We start from the raw sequence: 20,277 nt of genomic DNA on the forward strand, positions 1-20,277 counted from the left end.
TCTTGGGAGAAAACAGTAGCGTCCTGCCTCCATATTTAAAGCTTTGGAAACCTCACCAGGAAGTTTGCTCTGCTGTACAGAGGATCATTTTACATTCACTTGAACTGTATTCCCTTTGATGAAACCCTAATTATTATGACAGTAAAACCAAGACAAGCCCCAACTGCATAGTGTCCCTCATAGATTTGAGAATAACTCATTTGCATTTACTAACTGAATTCTAAAACTTTCAGCCATAATATCTATGTGCAATGTACAAATATCACCCAAAAAGTAGCCTCTAAAGAAATCCGTGGGGATCAAGTTCCTGGTCCTGGAAGTATGACCAGGTTTTCCAGTAACTGCTGGAGACCAGGAACCCACGAGGGTCCTCACTCCCTGCTTCTTGTATTCTACATTGCTTGCCAGTTATCAGGGTTTGTGTTTTTGCTTTCTTACAAATACTGCACAATGATCTAGAATATAGGAGGATATTTGCAGAAACCAGAGAAATAATAATTAAACCATTTCTTGGCAGCTACTGTATCGGAGTTCTTATTTATTCTTAAATCCAATGTAGTCACCTTCAAAGGTTACCTTAGCAGATTTTGTCAGTCCTAAAAACCATGTGAACTGTTCATTTGAGAACTAGGAAATATTTATTGTTTGCTGTATTTACAAGTCTTGCAGCAAATATTCTTTCCTTGGATTTCAATCAGGGTGAGGAATAAGCTACATGCAATAAATTATATCTCCAAAACTCTTTGAAATGCATTCTATATTATCTTTTCATTGTTTTAAACTCTAGATTATCTTTTCATGGCTTTAAATTAAAACACATGGTCTGTGGACATGCACTTCTTTGCTTGATGACTGGAGAATGTGTGCACTAATGGGGGCAGTATTTGTCAATGCTACAGTCTCAACAAGGAGCCATGGTGATGCTAATTGCAAGGTCAGCAGTTCAAAACCACCACCAGCAGCTCCACAGGAGAAAGAGGAGCCTTTTTACACCTGTTATGAGCAAGAGTCTCTGAAACCCAGGAGCGTAGTCTTTCCCTGACCCATACTGTTTGTTAGTTGTCGGAATCAGCAGGATGGCAGTCAGTTTTGTTGTTGTTTTAAGCTTTAAGTAATAACTAATTCTGACATTCATACAGGATCAGCCAGTGATTGTATTTGGTTACATCATTGCCTCATTTGATAATGAGCTATGCTACCAGCTAAGACCAAAGCTTTTTCTATCATAATTTTAGATTCAAATTACCTTAATTCTTAGATACCAAGCCTTGACCCAGCTCTGGGAAGGTCTTGAGGTATAACTGATCCAAGTGATAAGTAAATGCTAAATGACAGTAATGAATCTTCTCAAAATTGATACCAAAAAGAGGGGAAAAGAGTATAGTTGATTTTGTTTAATTGGCATACTGTTTTTTTCTCAAATGCATATTTAAAAGAATATTACTAAAGTCAAACATTTTTAACACATTTTAACACATTTAACACAAACAAGTTCAACACACTTTTAAAAATTATGGTGGCAATATTCTTCATGCTTCGGAGGGTCAGTAAAATAGTAAAAGAATGTAACTTTTAAGAGAGGAGTAGTAGGAAGATTGCATAACTTTATGATTAGCAGTAATTTGAGACACAGTAAAATAATTACTAGGACTTTAAAGATAATTTTTTTATTTAGTCAAGTGTGAAGATATGTTACTGCAAGAATTGTGCACCCAGTTTACACATTAAAATTAGTCAATTGAATTAAGACCCCCAGCAACCTCTATTTAAGTGTAAAGACACAAATGCAAAATTAATCATCATAATGTTCGTATGTGTGTACTATGTCAGGAGGTCTTTTGAATTCTCTAATTTGGGTATTTGTACCAAATTAGAAAATTCACAAAATCATTTTTAAATTTATGCTGTGGTGTTCCATTTAGTACAATAGTAAAGGCCTTAGGATAATGTTTTGTCTAGTGCTTCCATTGTTGTACAGAAGTGCACACAACATCAGCTTCATCAGACAAAATAAACATCAGTGGCCATAATTATTGATATTATTGCTTGAAATAATTATATTTAAGCTATAGCAACATGTGCTATAGCTTAAAATGAGTCTTATGTAATGGTCAAGATGATAAAAATTAGTACTTCTAGTTAGATTTTTTTTTTCCCAAAAATTTCTTCAGGCTTATTGAGAGTAGTATGTATTTGCAGAGTGCTTTCAATTTGCCAAATTGAAACACAATGAGCAAGCTCCAGGTAGTACTGCCCAGTAGCTGTTATAGCTCTGACCTGGAGCAAAGTATGTCACCTCTTTAAATTTCAGTTTTCTAGTTCAAAAATAGCATTAAAAAAATAATAACACCTTCCTTATTGGATTTAGGCTAGTAGATAAGAAGACTTAATATACTAGAAGACTTCAAACATCATGGAAAACTGCCAGTATAGTTTATGTTCATTTATTCATGAACTCTTGAAGGCCCCTGGTATGTAATACCCCTACCGTAGTACCTCATACATAATAAATGCTAAGAACAAAATTTTTATTTTTATTAAAAATCATTCTTTTTATTTTCATTTTTCAAAGGGAGTAGCTGTGAAAAACAAAGACAAAACTCACTATAAGGATCCCAGCTGGACAGCACCTGTGGGTTGCTTACCTGCAGAGGGACCTTCTACTTTAGATGCCCTCTACTGACTCCTGCAAGAGTGGAGTAAAAATTCACCCCAGTAAACTAATAGGAAGCTTATCTTTTCCTTGGGAAATTAGCACTTCAGCTTCTATAACCTCAAAACTGAAGAATAGTTAGAAAGGAAATTTGCGCTAGATGAATGATAGAATAATTAGGACCCAATGTGCTGCTTTAGGGTGCGAGGTTTATAAGCTTGAGTCAGTATTGTTTATGGACATGTGGCTACCTTCAGAATCATTATCAGTAGCTATTTTAGTTTTCCAATTTCTTATGGGACAAGTCATAGCAAATGTAGAAAATGAGGATGAAATAAATCTTGAAGGCCACCATGATGCAAATAAATATATTTCTCCAAATTTAATGAGAACGGTTTATATGTTACCATTTAAAATCTAAGTATATTCTACATGCCTGAAATATGAACCTGATATTAGAAAGTAAAATAACAAAAAATCTTTAAAGACATCTTTTTAAATAAAAAAACAACCTGTTTTATTTTTCTTCATTCAATTAACATATTTTCAGCAGTCTCAAATTTTCCACCCAAAGAACCTTAAAAATATATCACTGGTTGGTCACCACACTGGGCAGAAAAACTCTAAATTAAGACAGTGCTACAAGAGGTAACTGGATGGGAGATGAGCCAGTCAGGGTGCGATATAGCAACGATGAAAAATACATCTTTCCTCTAGTTCCTAAATGCTTCCTCCCCGCACCCACTATCATGATACGAATTCTACCTTGCAAGTCTGGCTAGACCAGAGGATGTACACTGGTACAGATAGGAACTGGAAAATACAGGGAATCCAGGCAGGATGATCCCTTCAGGACCAGTGGTGAGCGTGGCGATATTGGGAGGGTAGAGGGAGAGTGGGTTGGAAAGAGGGAACTGATTACAAGGAACTATATGTGACCTCCTCTCTGGGGGATGGACAGCTGAAAAGTGGGTGAAGGGAGACGTCGGACAGGGAAAGATATGACAAAATAATAATTTACGAATTATCAAGGGCTCATGAGGGAGGGCGGAGCAGGGAGGGAGGGGAAAACTGAGGACCTAATGCTGGGGGCTTACGTGGAGAGGAAATGTTTTGAGAATGATGAGGACAATGAATATACAAATGTGCTTTACACAATTGATGCAGTATGGATTGTGATAAGAGTTGTATGAGCCCCTAATAAAATGATTTTTTTAAAAAGATATAACTGGACCAAAATGAACAGTTTCAAGAGGTAGCAGCATATGAGCAAGAACCAATGGTGCTGAAGGAAGAAGTCCAAGCCAGCATCCGCCAAAAAACAAGGCTCCAGGAATGGATGGAATACCAAGGGAAGTGTTTCGACAAGCTGAGGAAGCACTGCAAGGGGCGCTTGCTCCTCTGTGCCAGTACATTTGGAAGACAGCTACTTGGTCTACTGATTGGGAGAGATGTTTATACCCAATTAGATGAAAGGTGACCCAACAATGCTCAAAGTATAGAACAATATAATTGATATCACGCAAGGAAAATTTTGCTGAAGATCACCTAACAACGGTTGCAGTAGTACATTGACAAGGAACTGCCAGAAGTTCAGGCCAGATTCAGAATACATAGAACAAGAGATATCTTTGAAGATGTTAGATGAATCTTTGTTAAAGCAGAGAATACCAGAAAGATGTTTATTTGTGCTTTATTGACTTTGCCAAGGCATTCAACTCTGTGGATCATATCAAACTGTTAATAACCTTGAGAAGAAAGGGGACTCCAGAACACTTCATGTGGTCATTTGGAACCTGTATATGGACCAAGCGACATTTGTATGAATGGAACAAGAGAATACTATATGCTTTAAAATCAGGAAAGGTGGAAGCAAAGAGAGCTGAATGAAGGTCAGACAAGATAATGGGGCAGGAGGAAAGTAAAAGGGAACAGAGAAAAGAACTAGGAGACAAAGGGCCTTTACAGAGGTATAAACATAGGCATGTACTGATAGAAATAAATTAATATAGGCTCACACAGCCATGCAATAATGCCAAATGCAGGACAAGCACAGACCAGTGGGTGTAGAGTCTTGTAGATCCAGTGGTGGTGGAAGCATCTCAGTGCTGGTGTGGGTCTCTATGTGGCTCCTCTAGCTCCAGGGGTCTGGCTCCATCAATGTGTCTCCCTGTGGCTTCTCAGCAGGAAGATGAAGCAGAGAGAGTGTGTCTAGCCTCCAGTGATCTATTTATCTCTGTCACGCCAACAAATGAGGTCATCAAGCTGCTGATTGACAGGCTGGACTCCACCCCTTCCTCAAGTTGACAGTAGATTAGATAACTACCACAAGGTCTACGTACATATATTTATAGGTTAAGTGTTAAGGTCGCAGATGGACATTGGTCCTATACTCAAATCCTCCCTCAATGCAAGAACACTTTGTTCTAATATCCTGGCATTCTGTGATGTTCACCTTTCTGACATGATCACTAAAGACAAAAATGGGTGCATAAGCTAATGTGGTAAAGAAAGCTGATGGTACCTGGCTATTACAAGATATAGTGTCTGGGGAATTAAAGGCTTGAAATTAAACAAGTGATCACCTAGCAGGGAAGTAACAAAGCCCACACGGAAGAAGTGCACCAACCTGTGTCATCATGAGGTGTCTATAGGATCAGGTATCGGGCACAAGGAGACCCAACACAAACAACCATTTCAATGTGAATGAGGGAGGTCAGAATGGAGACCCAAAGTCCATCTGTAGACAATTGGATATCCTCCACAGAAGCGTCACAAGGAAGGAACGAGCCAGCCACAGTGCAATATACTACCAACAAAACACATATTCCTCTAGTTCTTTAATGCTTCCTCCCCCCACTAGCATGACCCCAGTTTTATCTTACAAATCTGGCTAGACCAGAGTATGTACACTGGTACAGGTAAGAGCTCTTGACACACAGAATTCAGGACAGATAAGCCCTCAGGACCAATAATGAAAGTAGCGATACCATGAGGGTAGGGGGAAGATGAGGGGAGAAGGGAGAGAAAGGGGGAACTAATCACAATAATCAACATACAACCCTCCACCCCAGGGGGATGAACAATATAAATGTGGGTGAGGGTATACAGTGGAGAGTATACAATATGAAAATTATAATAATTTATAAATTATCAATGGTTCTGGAAGGTAGGAGGGTGGGGTTGGTGAGGGGAAAAAAGAAGAGCTGATACCAAGGGCTTGAGTAGAAAGAAAATGTTTTGGAAATGATGATAGCAATATATGTACAAATGTGCATGATACATTTGATCTATGGATTGTTATAAGAACTGTAAAAAAACCCAATAAAATAATTTATTAAAATTAGAAAATAAAATCAGGAAAGCTATGCGACAGGGTTATATCCTCTCACCACACTTATTCTATCTGTATGCTGAATACATCACCAGAACAGCAGACTTATATGAAGAAGAATGTGACATCAGGATCGGAGGAAGACTGTAGTAGGCTGGGTTGACTAGAGAAACAAATCCAGAGACAATCAGATATGTGTAAGGAAGAGCTTTATATTAAGGAGTAATTGTATATCAAGAAAGGATTCCAGCCCAGTCCAACTCAAGTCCATAAGTCCAATAATAGTTCATAAGGCCCTCCGCAGACTCACACAATCACATACAATGGTGCAAAATGAAGGAATATGACAGGCCAGGGAGGGGGTGTATATGTCCAAAAGTAGTGGCTCCCAAGTTGGTGGAAAGTCTGTTGGGCTCTGGCAGCTCTCCCAGTCAGCAAGCAGGAAGGTGAAGGTAGAAAGAGAGAGAGGCGGGCCTCCAGTGAGATCCAGACAGGCATCTCCAAGACTGGGTCATCAGACTGCAACCTAATTGACAGGCTAAACTCCACTCCTGCAATTTTATGTATCTTCAAGTTGACACAGGATTATGTAACTACCACAAAGGTTTAGGGACAAGCTGAGAGATGTAGCTAAAACAACCTTGCTTGATGAAAGAGAGGAAGACGGGAAGCACTGGCTGATGAAGATTTAGGCTTGTAGTGTGGCTTGCAACTCATTGTAAAGACCAAAACCCTCATGTCTGGACTGCTAGGTAACATCATGACAAATGGGGAAAAGGCTGACGCTGTGGAGGAGTGTGTCTTGCTTGGATCCACAACCAATACTCATGGAAGCCACAGTGAGGAGATCAAAAGACATGTTGCCAAAGGCCCCTTTCGAGTTTTGAAAAGTCAGGCTGCCTGAAGATTAAAATGCACCTACCCAAGACTTGGCATGTTCATTTGCCTCATATCCATGTGAAAGGTGGACACTGAATAATCGATGCCTTTTATTAACTGTGGTGCTGGAGAAGAATATTCAAAGTACCATGGACGGCTAAAAATACTAACATATAATTTGAAAGAAGTACCTCCAAAGTGCTTCTTGAGTAAAAGGATGATAAGACTTTGTCGTACACACTTTGAACATGTTGTCAGGAGAGACCAGGGCCTGGAGAAGGACATCATGGTTGGTACAGTAGAGAGGCAGTGCAAAGAGCAAGGCCATCTAAGAGATGGATTGACACGATGGCATAGGAAGAATCGTGAGGACGATGCAGGGCTAGGCAGTGTTTCATTCTATTGGGCATGCATAGGGTTCCTATGGGTCAGAACAGACACCATGGCACCTTACAGCAGCAGCACCACTACCACCACAAGATATACCTGCAGAAAAGAGAATGATCTGCCTTAATTACAGCTGGATGGCCAAAGGACCTATTGCATAGACTCTTCTTTCTTTTGGGATCTACATATTATTCCTCCTCTGACCCCTCTCTCTCCTGCATGAGACTCTTCACAGCAACCACAGCCTTTGAGTCCGTTCCAACAGAGCAAGCCTACAGGACGGAGGAGAACTGCACCTTGCGTTTCTGAGGCTGAAAATACCTATGAGAGCAGGACGCCACATCTTTACCCAACAAGCCTCAGGGGGATTGAAACTGCTGGCTTTGTCATTAGCAGCCCAATGCACTACCCATGCTGCCAGCAGGGCTCCTGTCTCATGACAAAAGCCATATGCAAATTTATTTTTGGTAGTAAGACAGAAATTCCCATCTGCACATATCAAAATGTTTTTTTTTCCTTCCAACTGTTCTTAGCACTCTACTCATGGTTTCAGAAATTTTGTTGTGTATCTGTTTATCTTCTCCAGTATGCTTATTAAAAGTATTTATTGAGTCTTTGAAAAGTGAGGAAGGTTCTGTAAAAGTGATTAAACCAAATCCTCATGATATATGTCTTCAGTACCTGTCAGAATGTATCCTTACCCCCAAATTCATGAACCTACATCTCCAAAGTACATGAGCTAGTTTGTTCATTGTTGATATATATATACATATGTATATATATATCCCCTATCATTTGCAACAGTGCTGCAAGAGCCAGCATAGGTCCAAGTGTGTAGACATTATTAAGTGAATGTCTTCTTGTGCTTCTGTGGAAGACTGTCAGTGGCTCAGTAGGTTAAAGAACTCACAACTAGAGCCAAGTGTTGGGTAGCTAGCAAGAGTTTATTCAGAAGATGATACAGGATTAAAAGGTTGGGGCCCAGATTTGTGACTAACTTTATTTTCTTCCACGGGATGAAACCAATTGTAATGATGAATGACAGTATGTTTAGGGAGTTTGAGAAAGAAGATACCAAAGAATGAATACATTTTGGTGTATCCAATAACTCATTTTATATTCAAATGTTCTATCATTTTTAAGCATTACTAATACCTAAAGTGTGCATATGTGCAGGTAATTTCCAGTTCATAAACAATTATAGCATTCCATGCTCACTGAAATCTTGAAGGGCAGAGGAGAGGTATAGTTATTATATGCTGTACTGGTATTTTGATGTCCTTTCATGTAGGTTCATAATTATCACTGTAATATGATGAGGTAATTAGTATTTTCCTTTAACTCATAGCTCAGAATAGTTAAACCCTACCTCAAGGTCACACAGCTTTTAAATGTTAGAACCAAGGTTACAAACAGTCATGGCCATGGAGTGTAGCATTATAATCATTTTACATGTTAGTAATGGACATACTGAGGTTAAGCGACTTCCTCCAACAAGCTCTGTATTATTTTACTATGTACAATGTGGCATGTCTTTTAGGTTATCCTTAAAGAGGTTCAAATAAATAGCAGGGTTTTTTGCGTGTAAAAATTAAACTCACTTGGGTGAGAGCATGAGATGAAAGGCAAAGGCACAGGCTCTAAGTTTTGTGCACTTGGATATACAAGACAGAACAGACTGCTAGAAGCATTAAACGATTTTACGTTAAAGACCTGTAGTCCCAGTAAAATAATTTTTAGTACAAAGCAAAGTTACCTAAGTTTGATTTCTGTGTTACTGAAGATATTAGCACATGCCACACATAACATAATAAGAGGACTTCTGTTATTCAAAGGTTTTAAACAACTTTTGTTTTGGTTTATTTTTTTTAAATATTATCAATTAGGAGTTAATACATAAATTATATAATTCCGTAGTTCAATCACATCAAGCAGTATTTATTGTGCAATTGTTATCACAGTCAGTTTCCAAACATTCTTTTCTCTCCTGGATTCCTTGTCATCATCTCCCTTTTACCCCCCAGCACTACCACTGTACCCTCCCCATCAAAAACTCACGCTTCTTCCATTTGCTGTCCCTGTAGGTTCATCAATCTTGGGGTTCATAGACTGAAAACCCCCAGAAAAACTGGTAACACGGCTTCCATTGGGCAACTCCCGATGATATAACACCTCTGAGATAAACCCTAATATGAACAAACAAAAATACAAAAATGTTGAAACCCAGATCAGGTCCAGCACGCATCAGTGGGGGATCACCTGACAAAGTTCTAACTGTTCTGGTCAGGTTCATCCCTTTGAACCTCTGTACTCCTCTCTCCAATGCACTCTTGCTTAGTAACCACTCTCCCTCAGTTATGGAAAGAGAGAGACCACCGGAGGCCTATTTCCTATGTAGTTCCCACAAATGTATCTTCAGTAAACACATTTTTTGGCTTGTTTGAAATCGTGCAGTACATGCTGGAAATATTGGGTACCCTCATCATAAATCAGGGCCATTGTAAGTAAGCCCTTTGTTGCTTTTATATTAACCAATTGACCTTGAAAAAAGAGATGCCTGAGTCAATTAGATAACTCTCATTCTTTCCTAGAACCCAAGTTGAATTCCATATTTTCCAATTTCCCTTTTTACAAAGCACCCCATTTAGGTTATCAAATGAGGTAGAGAAACCGGACACCTGCCAGAAATGCTTTTTGGAAATCTTGGGTGAATTACAATATCCTTACAAGTGAATTTAGGGATTTGGGGGTTGCTCCCTATTTTCTCATCAGAGTACAAATGTCTTTTGATACCATATTTTCTGAATTGAGATCTACAGCTTGAAAGTGGGAAATGGGGCATAGAGGGAGCCCTGAGAAGCTAACACTTCAAACTGCATCGTGCGAGGAGGACTGAGGGGAGGACATTTCCCCCAAGTGAGTGTGGCAGCAAGTGATAACTGAGTATAGTCAAAGAAAAAGGGAAAACATGGTGGGGAGAGGAGTATGCTATATTATAGAAAACAACATATTCTCCACCACAAAACCATCATTTAGTGTACTTTTTAAACAAAGAGCAACAACGAAACTGGAAAGAGACTAACTTTGTCCTTGTTAGAATAGAGTGGATTGTAACTCAGTGACCTTGCACAGGTTTACCAAACTTTTATGGGAGCACACAGACTCATGTTTCTCCCACACAGTGGCCAGGAAGTGTGAAGCGCCAACCTTGTGTTGGATCAGTCCAGGGCTTACCCAACAGCGCCCCTAGAGCTCCTTGTTAAAACGCCTCAAAGGATTTCATTACCACCTGTATAAGCCCCAACTCCTTCACGCCAGCACCTCTGGACTTCCTTGAGCCTCAGTTTCTGCAGCTTCAGGTCTCAGGGTCTCCCTGTCTGGCAGTCTCTACCGCTGACTTTCTCCACCTAAAATTCCCGGCTGCCTCCCTTCTTCTTCCAGTTGTTCAGCAAGGCTAGGCTCAGCTTGAACTGTTTCTAAGAAGCTTCTCCTGGCCCCACAATCCCCTTCCCATTTTTTCTTCCTGCAGAAGTACTGCTGGATACTCTCCTTGGAAAACAAACAGATGAAAAGACAATTTAATGGTCATTCGGTTCTGTTTTAAGGCTCTCTTTACTGATCGCTCTTTATACTCTGGTTTCTGACCTCCCTGAAGGCAGGAGTTGTGCCACAGTCATGTATGTGTCTTCTCCTCACCTTCTAAGAACAGAATGCAGTGTTTTGTTCACGAAGAAAATACCTCACCGGGTTGTCTTACCAGCCGGAGTGCTTTCCTGCGCAGTTCATTGAAGTATGTCTCTGGAAAGGGGGATGCTGTCATCCGTATTTAATTATTTATTCTATTTTAAGTTTTTAAATCTCTGCTTCACACATAGCACTCCTTTGGGGGCACTCAATAAAAGCACCATGATCTCTCCTACCTTTGAAAGACTAACTGCCCAACAACGGGGAATGAGATGTTTCTTAAAGGGGGCAGCGGGCCACATGGTACATGTCACGCTGTCGTCTCTGGCAGGGACCTGTTCTGATTGGCTGGTGTGCATACAACATCAGCTGTTAAATGTTCTCCATGTGAGCCTTTCTTATAAATAGCAACACTCTAATTCAATGTGGGAAATGATGTCTGACTAAAACGCAGTAGAGACTCCTGCTCAGAGATAATCCTTAACCCTTAGACCAAAACTATCCACCGAAGCCTTGTGAACCCAAACAATAACTTAGCTTGGAAAGAATGTCTGCCTGGAGCCGCATGCCCTCTATGGGTTCAGCGAACAGCAGCAAGTGGCACCTCGGGCGTTAGTGCATTGATGTCAAGGAGGGAGGAAGAATAGGAGCAAGGTGGCTGAGATGGCTGTACCATGTGGACATGAGAATCGGTGGAACTGGAATGTGCTTGTACACATTGTTGAGTTGGTATATGTTCTGCTGTGAATATTCTCAGTAATAAAATTCTATTTGAAAATGTAGTAATGTCTTACTACTGCTTGGTACTGAAGAATTCATGTAGAAGAAAGCAGTGTCTTTCCTAATGGAACAATAAAAATGACCAACAAAAGACTTTTCCTCTGTATTACTTTCAAGCACTAGAAGCACTGACCAATGTGCTTACCAGTGAAATAGCCGGTTTGGATCATGGTAAACCGTTCAGGGGCCTGTGTAACAGAGGGGGACTCCATGTTCTTCTTGAAAGGCTCAAAAGGAATTTTATGCATCCATTCTGGCTTACCTAAAATTTCAACTTAAAGACACATTGGAACATTCCCCCTTCATAATGAGGGAACTGCCTGTAGTTATATTTCCATATATACTGAGACTTCTGACACACGTAATAACAACTAGAGATTGGCATTGCCAAGCAGCTATGTGCCATGTGCCATGCTAGCCTTGTCACCAGTGATGTGTAAGACATTAGAGCTGCCCAAAGCCACTTTGGCAGCAGGAATGAACTCTTTCATGCTTGTGAACTTGAAGTAACAAGTCAAGGCTATTAGGGTATTGGAGGCACAGGAAGCGTGGCCACCTATCAACATCAAAGTGATAATGGAAACAGCGGAAATAGATTCTCTTTCCAACCCACTCTAAAGTAAAAGGTATTCCACAAAATACATTCCACAGAACCCAATTTTCTTTATCAGCCATAGCCCTTGTAACTTCCACCAAATGACTCAGAGAAACCATGTAGATTGGGGCTATTGAACTCTAGTATGGGCATTCATCAGTTTTGCCATCCCAGTGGACATAAAATGAGCCATCTCAAAAGCAGGAAGAGCAAGGAGTAGTAGGTGAGCCCCCTGCCTACAAAACCACCTTGATCCAAAAGACAGAGAGCTGTCACCTCAGAGGACTGGCAGGGGAACTGTAGCAGCAGAACCCAGGGCCAGAGGCACTCAACTTGATTTGCCCACTGTTGGGTCTTGTGCTCTGGCTCTTGGTTCTGATCCTAAATTGTCACCCCCGAACTCTGAGCACTGTCTATGAATTCTGTGTGACCCTTTAAATGTATTATGGAACCCAGAGGAGCAGTAGTGCCTTGGGTGGAGGGCAGGGTGGTGGTAGTGGTATCCGAATTGATAAATAAGAGAGGGAGGAGGAGGCACATCTGACCTCCACCTAATAGCTATTGACTGGCCTTGGGATGATGTGGCATTTGACTTGCTTCCCCTTGTAAAGTCAAAGGAGGTCATGTTGCCCCCGCTGTGCTTTTTTAACTAGCAAGCACTAAAGAAATGGGCAGAACCAGCCTGCTTCATAATACTGAATCGTGTGGAGAAGCCCCAGTATGCTCTCCCAGTAGAGGCATCTAACATGAAGTTGAAAGACAAGACACCATGGGGCTTGGTTCTTTATGCCTGCTTAGAATATATGGGTACATTTTAATCATAAGATGTATTTAAGCATTTGAGTTTTTATTCTGAGCTTTGCCGGCACAGAATCAATCCATGCTGCCAAGACTTCTGTTTTCAGGCTCCCCGTCTCTCCTGGACACCTCCTCCTCAGCGTAGGCAGCCGCGGGGAAAGGGCGAGCGGGGATCTGCTCAGAGTGTTCTTTCTTCCCAGGATGAGGCCGAGAGGCTTAAATAAAGGTTCAGTCATCCTCCTACGTATGCCTGCCCCCCTCTTAACAAGAGAGATGACAATAGGAGAATTTGCAAGTGATACAATTACATAAAGATGAGCCTGGATTGGGGTAATGGGTGCGATTCTGAAATTCGGTATATATGTTACATGTTTGTAAACGCTTCCTTTTTAATTACTTGGGTGAATGAGCGGCTTAAATTTTACTTGCTTTTTTTTATTTTGCTGTAATACTGAAATAGCCGCTGAGGTTACTTTGTTTGAGAACAGTCTTAGTAAAACTTTTCGGTGTTGTCTTTGTCTACAGTTATTTATGCTATGTTTAGTCTTGGCCTTAGGAGTCAAACATGCCCGGGGTGTTGAGGACCAGTGATGCTGAGTGGGACTGCAGAACACTCACTCAAATATTTCACCGAGGGACAATCCCTGCATCTCAGGTCTCTCCTGATGATCTCTTTATCATGGACACTTCTTTCCAAAATAGTCACCACTTCGCTAATTGCTGCAAAACTTCTCCACCCCTCCCCGAAATCAGCATTTTGTGTTTGTTTGGAAAGTTCCTTAACTTCCATGTGCAGCTCTAGAGGTATGATAGGTTGGGCTTCGGGCTGCTACAGAAAAGGCCAGTGGTTTGAAGCCCCAGCTTCTCCCTGGGAGAACGATGAGGTGGTTTGCTCCCACACAGCTTGGAAACCTTAAGAAGCAGTTCTACTCCATTAGGCTTTCCATGAGTCGAAATGAACTTGATGGCCGTGGGTGTGTGATTATAGTGTGCATTGGTATTTATCTTGTTATGTGCAATCCTAAGTTGTCTCATCACAAATACATAATTGTGTTGTGTGTGTGTGTGTGTGTGTAGTAAAATATACCTGATGGAAAATTTACATTTTAATTGTTTTAAGTATGCAATCCAGTGGCAATAAATGCATGCTTTGAGCCTTTGTTGGGCATTAGTTTTTCAATTTCTAAGTCAACAGGACTAGAAATGAATCAGCATTGTGTGGCCTAAGTCAGGTCAGCACATGGTCTATCGGGCACAAATAATGCTTTTCAGTCCTTTATAGGACTTTGAATTAGCTCCTTCCTTTCTGATCCCTTGCTAAGAATTAGCATTTCCACTCCAGATACACTGTATCGCCATCGATATTTTAACAAGATTTCAAGGGGATTCATATGCACAATGAATTGCCTGAGGCTCTAAGGAGCCTTGGTGGTGCAGGGGATTAAAATGTAGATTCTGATTCAGTATATCTGGGAAGGACATACAAATTTCCAACAGGGAGGTTGGACCAGAATGAACCAATTGAAAGCCCTGGTCATTTAGGCAACCAACCTGTTGGATTAGGCAGTGCATCCTCTTTTATCACTTCTAACTTAATCTCTGAGACTGTCCAAATGCTCAATCTTTTCTTAGTTCTCCTCTGGCTCCCCTGAGAAGTAGGTTGTGCTTCCCTCTCTGGGCTTGCACAATGTCAGCACCATTACAGAACTCACCCTGACCACTTAGAGCATAGCAAGGTATTCAAACACCCGTCATTCTAAATAGTTTGAGGACTTGTCGAGAGCAGAGAATGTATGCAGCATCTATTATGGACCACATTTATTTTCTAGATAATATGTATCTCTTTAGTAGATGTGAGCGAGTTAGGACTGAAATTTACAGTTAGTAAATGAAAGAAGGAGCCAGATGTGAAGCCAGTTCGACTGGAACCTGCCTAATGGTTGGCAATATTTCCATGCAGATTGAGGATGAAGAACCAACCAGAATTCACCTGGCGCCCTGTACGGACTCCAAGAGAGTGCACGTTTCCCACACTGATTCCTCACTCACTCAAAGTCCTCAGCATTGTCTTCAAGGACCAACTTTCTCAGAAATAGCCAATGTTCTTCTTTCTTTTATATTCATGTATTCACATTGTCAAACCCATAAATTTGAGGTAAAGATATAGCTGGTCTTTGTTCTAGTTGCATAGCATAGACTAGACACAAAATAGAATAAAAGACAGTAGCTTCCTATTTGTCATGAAGGATATTTTTATTTTCACCCAGGAGACAGACAATAAAATAGATAAATTATAGATGACTTACTGAAGGAGTCCTCGTGGCTAGTAGGTACACTTTGGGCTGCTCACCTCAAGGTCAGCAGTTCAAAACCACCAGCCACTCCATGGGAGAAAGCAAAAACTTTCTACTCCTGTAAAGAGTAACCATCCAGAAACCCACAGTTCGACCCTACCCTATGAAGTCACCATAAGTCAGAAGTGACTGGATGGCAGTGAATTTGTTTTGTTTTTAATTTAATGTGTCACAAGGCATACTCCTGTGAATAAAGGTGAACGAACTTTGCAGGATCCAGACAAGCTCCTTGCCTTAGGGCCTTTGCTCTATACCTCCCACTGCTTGGGATTCCCTTCCTTCAGTCTTTACTCAAGTCTCAATTCTCAAGGGATCCCAGAATCTGACCTCTGTTTAATACTGTCTTCTGGTCCCCCCCCACCTTATCCCCTCATCTTGCTCTACCTTTGATTTCCCCTGGGAAACCCTCACACAGGTCACTCTTTCTTTGCTGAGTTTCCATTCAATTCTTTCTGCAGTTGACATTTATGTTAACAGCAATCGAGAATAACTGGTGATACAATGCATAGAATATACTCAGGAGATTCCTATTGAATGACTAAGTCAGTTGGGGCAGAGCAGCTGGGATATGACTGAGTGTTGATTAAATGTTGGTTATTTTCAAATGTATCCCATGTTTCATCAAGGAATCAGGGAAGGTTTTGAGTTTTGTACCTTCAGAGACATTTCTGGCTCTGAGAGAATATATTTTGCTTCACCTTGAGCAGAGTTACTAGTTTAGCAGAAGTACTTAAACTTGATCTCAAAAGGAAAATAGTATGCCATTTTTAGCTGATATATTTATGTCTACAGTATCCACAGTGATTTTATTGTCTTGGTACAATCTTCAGCTTCAAATGTCAACTACACAGTTACTCCCTTTGTTGAACTTCACCTTGTTTATGGTGGTAATTTGTTTCCTTGCCTTTTCCGTAATTCAGCTCGTCTGTGGCATTTATTGCTGGCAGGGTGGATATAAATCAGAGCCCTTGGATTTGTTTTTAACCTTTTCTTTTCATGATTTAGAATGACCTCTGTGCTATCATAACTGCAGAAGATGGAGTCTAACATGTGGGCTCGAGACTTAAAAAAAATTTTTTTTCAAGTTTCTTGTGTTCAATATGGCAGTGGGTCAAGCCATAGACTACTAAATGCAAGATCAGCACTCACAAGCCATTTCATAGGAGAAAAATGAGGCTCCCTGTTTCCATTAAAATGTGCCATCTTGGAACTCCTAAGGAGCAGCGTGACTTAATTTGTCTTATAGAGAGCCGTGACTTTAGGGCAATGGGTTTGTTTCCTTAAGATTTTGATGTATCTCTAAAATAAATATTTGGGAAACCATGCACTGATGTGTGTTTTGAATTTCATAGAAGAAGCTGATCTGGAGATATTTACTCCTTTATCATCCTTTGCTTGATAAATAAATTCTTCAAATTGGAAGCAAACATGCATTCACAGCTCCGGGGTAGCAAAACATCGATAAAGAATAATTGCCTATTCCAGCAGGAAATGAAATAACACTTATTTTAATTTCCCTATCAATTTAAAAATTTTATTAACTATTATAGTTAATTCAGCAAAAAAAACATTACCTTTCAAATAGAATTCCAATGGTGTTACTTTATAATTTACTGGGCCATGATTTCTTCATTAACTACTCACTTGTTTCTTCAAAGCTCCTACCCCTACTCTACCTAAATAATCAGCAATACTTCTGCTTTTGTTGCTAAGGTAACAGCATCAAAGATTACCTCAGATACTCAAAACGAGCAGGACCAAAGTTGAGTTTTTTTTCCCTCTGTGTTAGTCTGGGTAGACTAAAGAAACAAATTCATGGACACTCATGTGTATAAGAAAGAGCTTTATATACAAGAGCAATTGAATATTGAGAAAACATCCCAGCCCACTCCAGATCAAGTCCATAAGTCCAATATTAGCCCATATATCTGATACCAATTTATAAATTCCTCTTCAAACTTACGAAACACATGCAATGATGCCAAATACAGGAAGATCACAAGCCAGTGGGTGGAAAGTCTTGTGGATCCAGTGGCAGCGTAAACATCTCAGTGCTGGCAGGGGTCTCCACATGGCTGCTCCAGCTCAGGGCACTAGCAGAGTTCCATAAGTCTTTTCAGGTGCGTCTCTCAGGGAGTGAGCAGAGAGAGTGTGTGCCTCCCGCCTCCAATGAGGAAATACAGGAATTCTCTGAATCCTCAGGGGAAGGCCATGCCCACACAGGGGCCTCATTGGCTATAACCCAATTGACAGACGAGACTCCACCCTTGCACTTTTAATCCTATCAAGTCCCAAATTGACTCCAGATGATATAACTACCACACCGTCTCACCTAGGATCCTTCCACATCCCTCAGCCTCATTTCTGTTCTAGTCTGTTGATCATTATGACCTGACTGACTAGGGAGCTTCAGTCAGGCATGTTGTCATGAAATAGGACAAAGCTAATGTAGCTCACCTGAATTGAGAAACTTCCTCAAGAATAGATTTGATACATTTTACTCTAATGACCAGAGAGCAGATGAATTCGTGAGATGACATTAAGGATATCATGCATAAAGAGAGCAAAGGGTCATTTAAAAAGTAGGGGGGGGAAGACCCAATGTATGTCAAAAGAGACTCACACTTGCTTTGTACACAGACTAGCCAAAACCAATATAAGAGATAATGAAGTAAAAAGCAGAACAGCAGATTCCAAAGAGTTATCCCAGAAGACAAAGTATTATATGAGATGTACAAATTACTGAGGTTTGCTTTTTTCGTTTTTGTTTTTCACAATGGAAAAGCACCCTTGGAATTTCCCAAGCTGATAGAACTGAAGACAAAAATTAAGCTTCAAGATGAAATATTGAAGAATTCTATGAGCAAAATATTGAAAGATATAGGAAACATCAAAAGACGATGAGAGGAATACAGAGTGTCACTCAATCAAAGAGAATTGGTCAACATTCAAGTGTTTTAAGATACAGTATATGATTAGATGATCAAGAACTAATGGTGCTTCATCAGGAAGTTCAAGCTGCCCCAAAGGTTGTGGCAAGAATGCCAAGAGATTTCAAAGACAGCTTTCTAGCCAACCAATTAGAAGACATAAATATTTGAGTCCATTTCAGAGAAAGGCAACCCAACAGAATGCAGAAAGTATCAACAATATCACATGACAATTAATTTTGCTAAAGATCATTCAGAAATGGTTTCAGCAGTTCTGGAAATTGAAGCCAGATTCTGAAAAGATCATGACATATGAGGGATATCATTGCTGACTTCAGATGGATCTTTGATGAAAGAAGATAAGAGCGTGTGACTGTGCAGATCATTTTAAAAATGTGAATAAGATTCTGAAAGATGGATTTTCCAGTACATTTCATTGTACTCCTATGAAACCTGTACATCGACTAAGAGACAGTCATTGGAACAGAAAAGCTGTGATGCTGTGGGGTTGAATATCAGGAAAGTGCGTGTCAGCATTTTATCCTTTACGGTGCTTTTACAACCTGAATGCTGAGCAAATTTGAAGCCTGGATGATATGAAGATGAATATGGCGCCATGATGGGAGGAAAGCACATCAACACTCTGCCAGCAGCAAAGGACACAGCCTTCCTTGCTAGAAGGGAAGCCAACTTGAAGCACTGAGTGATAAAGATCAATGACTACAATCTTCAGTGTGGATAGCAACTCTATAAAGAACAAAATTCCTTACAACTGGACCAATGAACAGCATCATTAGAAACAGAGAAAAAAGTTGTCACAAGGTTGCACTGTACTTGGGGCCATGAACTCTGAATAGGAGAGCCGTCGAGAAATCAAAGGACACATTTCATCAAACAAAATGGCTGCAAAAGAGCTCTTTAAAATCAAAAGATGTAACTTTGAGGACTCCGTTGTCCTCTCTGCATGTGAGATCTAGACAATAAGTAAGATCTGAGGATAACTGATACTTTTCAACAATGGTGTTGAGAAGAATACCAACTGTACCATGAACTACCAGAAAAAGGAACCCATCATGTTGGAAGAAGTACAACTAGAATGCTCTGTAAAAGCAAAGACAGCGAGACTTTGAGTCAAGGACCTTTGACATGTTATTAGGGAAGAGCACTCCCTGGAGAAAGAAATCATGTTTGGTAATTAGAGAATGATCAGTAACCAGGAAAATTCTCAACGAGCTGGGTTGGCGTAGTCAGTGCAATAATGGGATCAAACATTCGTAGGACAGGATTGGGACGTGTTTCATTTTGTGGCGCATGAACTTGCTATGTATTGGAACTCGATTGCACCTCACAACAATAATGGCTCACATGGGGTTACCTTCAAGGTCTTTGCCTAATTCTATCATTAATCAACAAGGCTTCAAATATTTAAACAATAATATCAACTGGAATGTCATTTCCATTGTTAGTTATTACTATTGTAATAATGCCTGGGTGGATTAAAGAGTGTACAGTGAAATGTGGCAGGTTGCATTGTTTTAAAAAATAACACACTCTTCATTTTCTGTCCTTCATTTTCCAAAGGTTTAGGTTTCAGTATTGCAGGAGGTGTGGGGAACCAACATATACCTGGAGACAACAGTATTTATGTCACTAAAATCATAGAGGGAGGAGCTGCACAAAAAGATGGAAGATTGCAAGTAGGAGACAGACTACTAATGGTGAGCGTGATTCAAATCGAACTATTCATATTTACTTATAAAGTCCTCATTTCCCAATGTATGAACATGGGCAAACAAATAAAAGGAACTGTATTTTGAGGTAACAGTATTTGAAAGTATATGTACAATTATGTTTTTTGAATATTAAAATTTTTTTAACATCAC

General features: G+C 40.2%; 1 protein-coding gene across 17 annotated transcripts in view; it reads left to right on the forward strand.

Annotated features, from left to right (window-relative positions):
* DLG2 (discs large MAGUK scaffold protein 2) overlaps positions 1-20,277 on the forward strand; it is a 1,827,487-nt gene that overhangs the window by 1,246,760 nt on the left and 560,450 nt on the right. For all 17 annotated transcript variants that reach the window (XM_045293139.1, XM_045293148.1, XM_045293133.1 and 14 more), the window contains one exon: positions 19,976-20,112. In XM_045293139.1, coding sequence (XP_045149074.1) covers positions 19,976-20,112 — 137 coding nt within the window. The remainder of the gene's footprint in view (positions 1-19,975; positions 20,113-20,277) is intronic.

Source organism: Echinops telfairi, unplaced genomic scaffold (genome assembly GCF_000313985.2).
Source record: "Echinops telfairi isolate 266 unplaced genomic scaffold, ASM31398v2 ScPeMD7_1713;HRSCAF=2227, whole genome shotgun sequence".
Classification (NCBI taxonomy): Eukaryota; Metazoa; Chordata; class Mammalia; order Afrosoricida; family Tenrecidae; genus Echinops; species Echinops telfairi.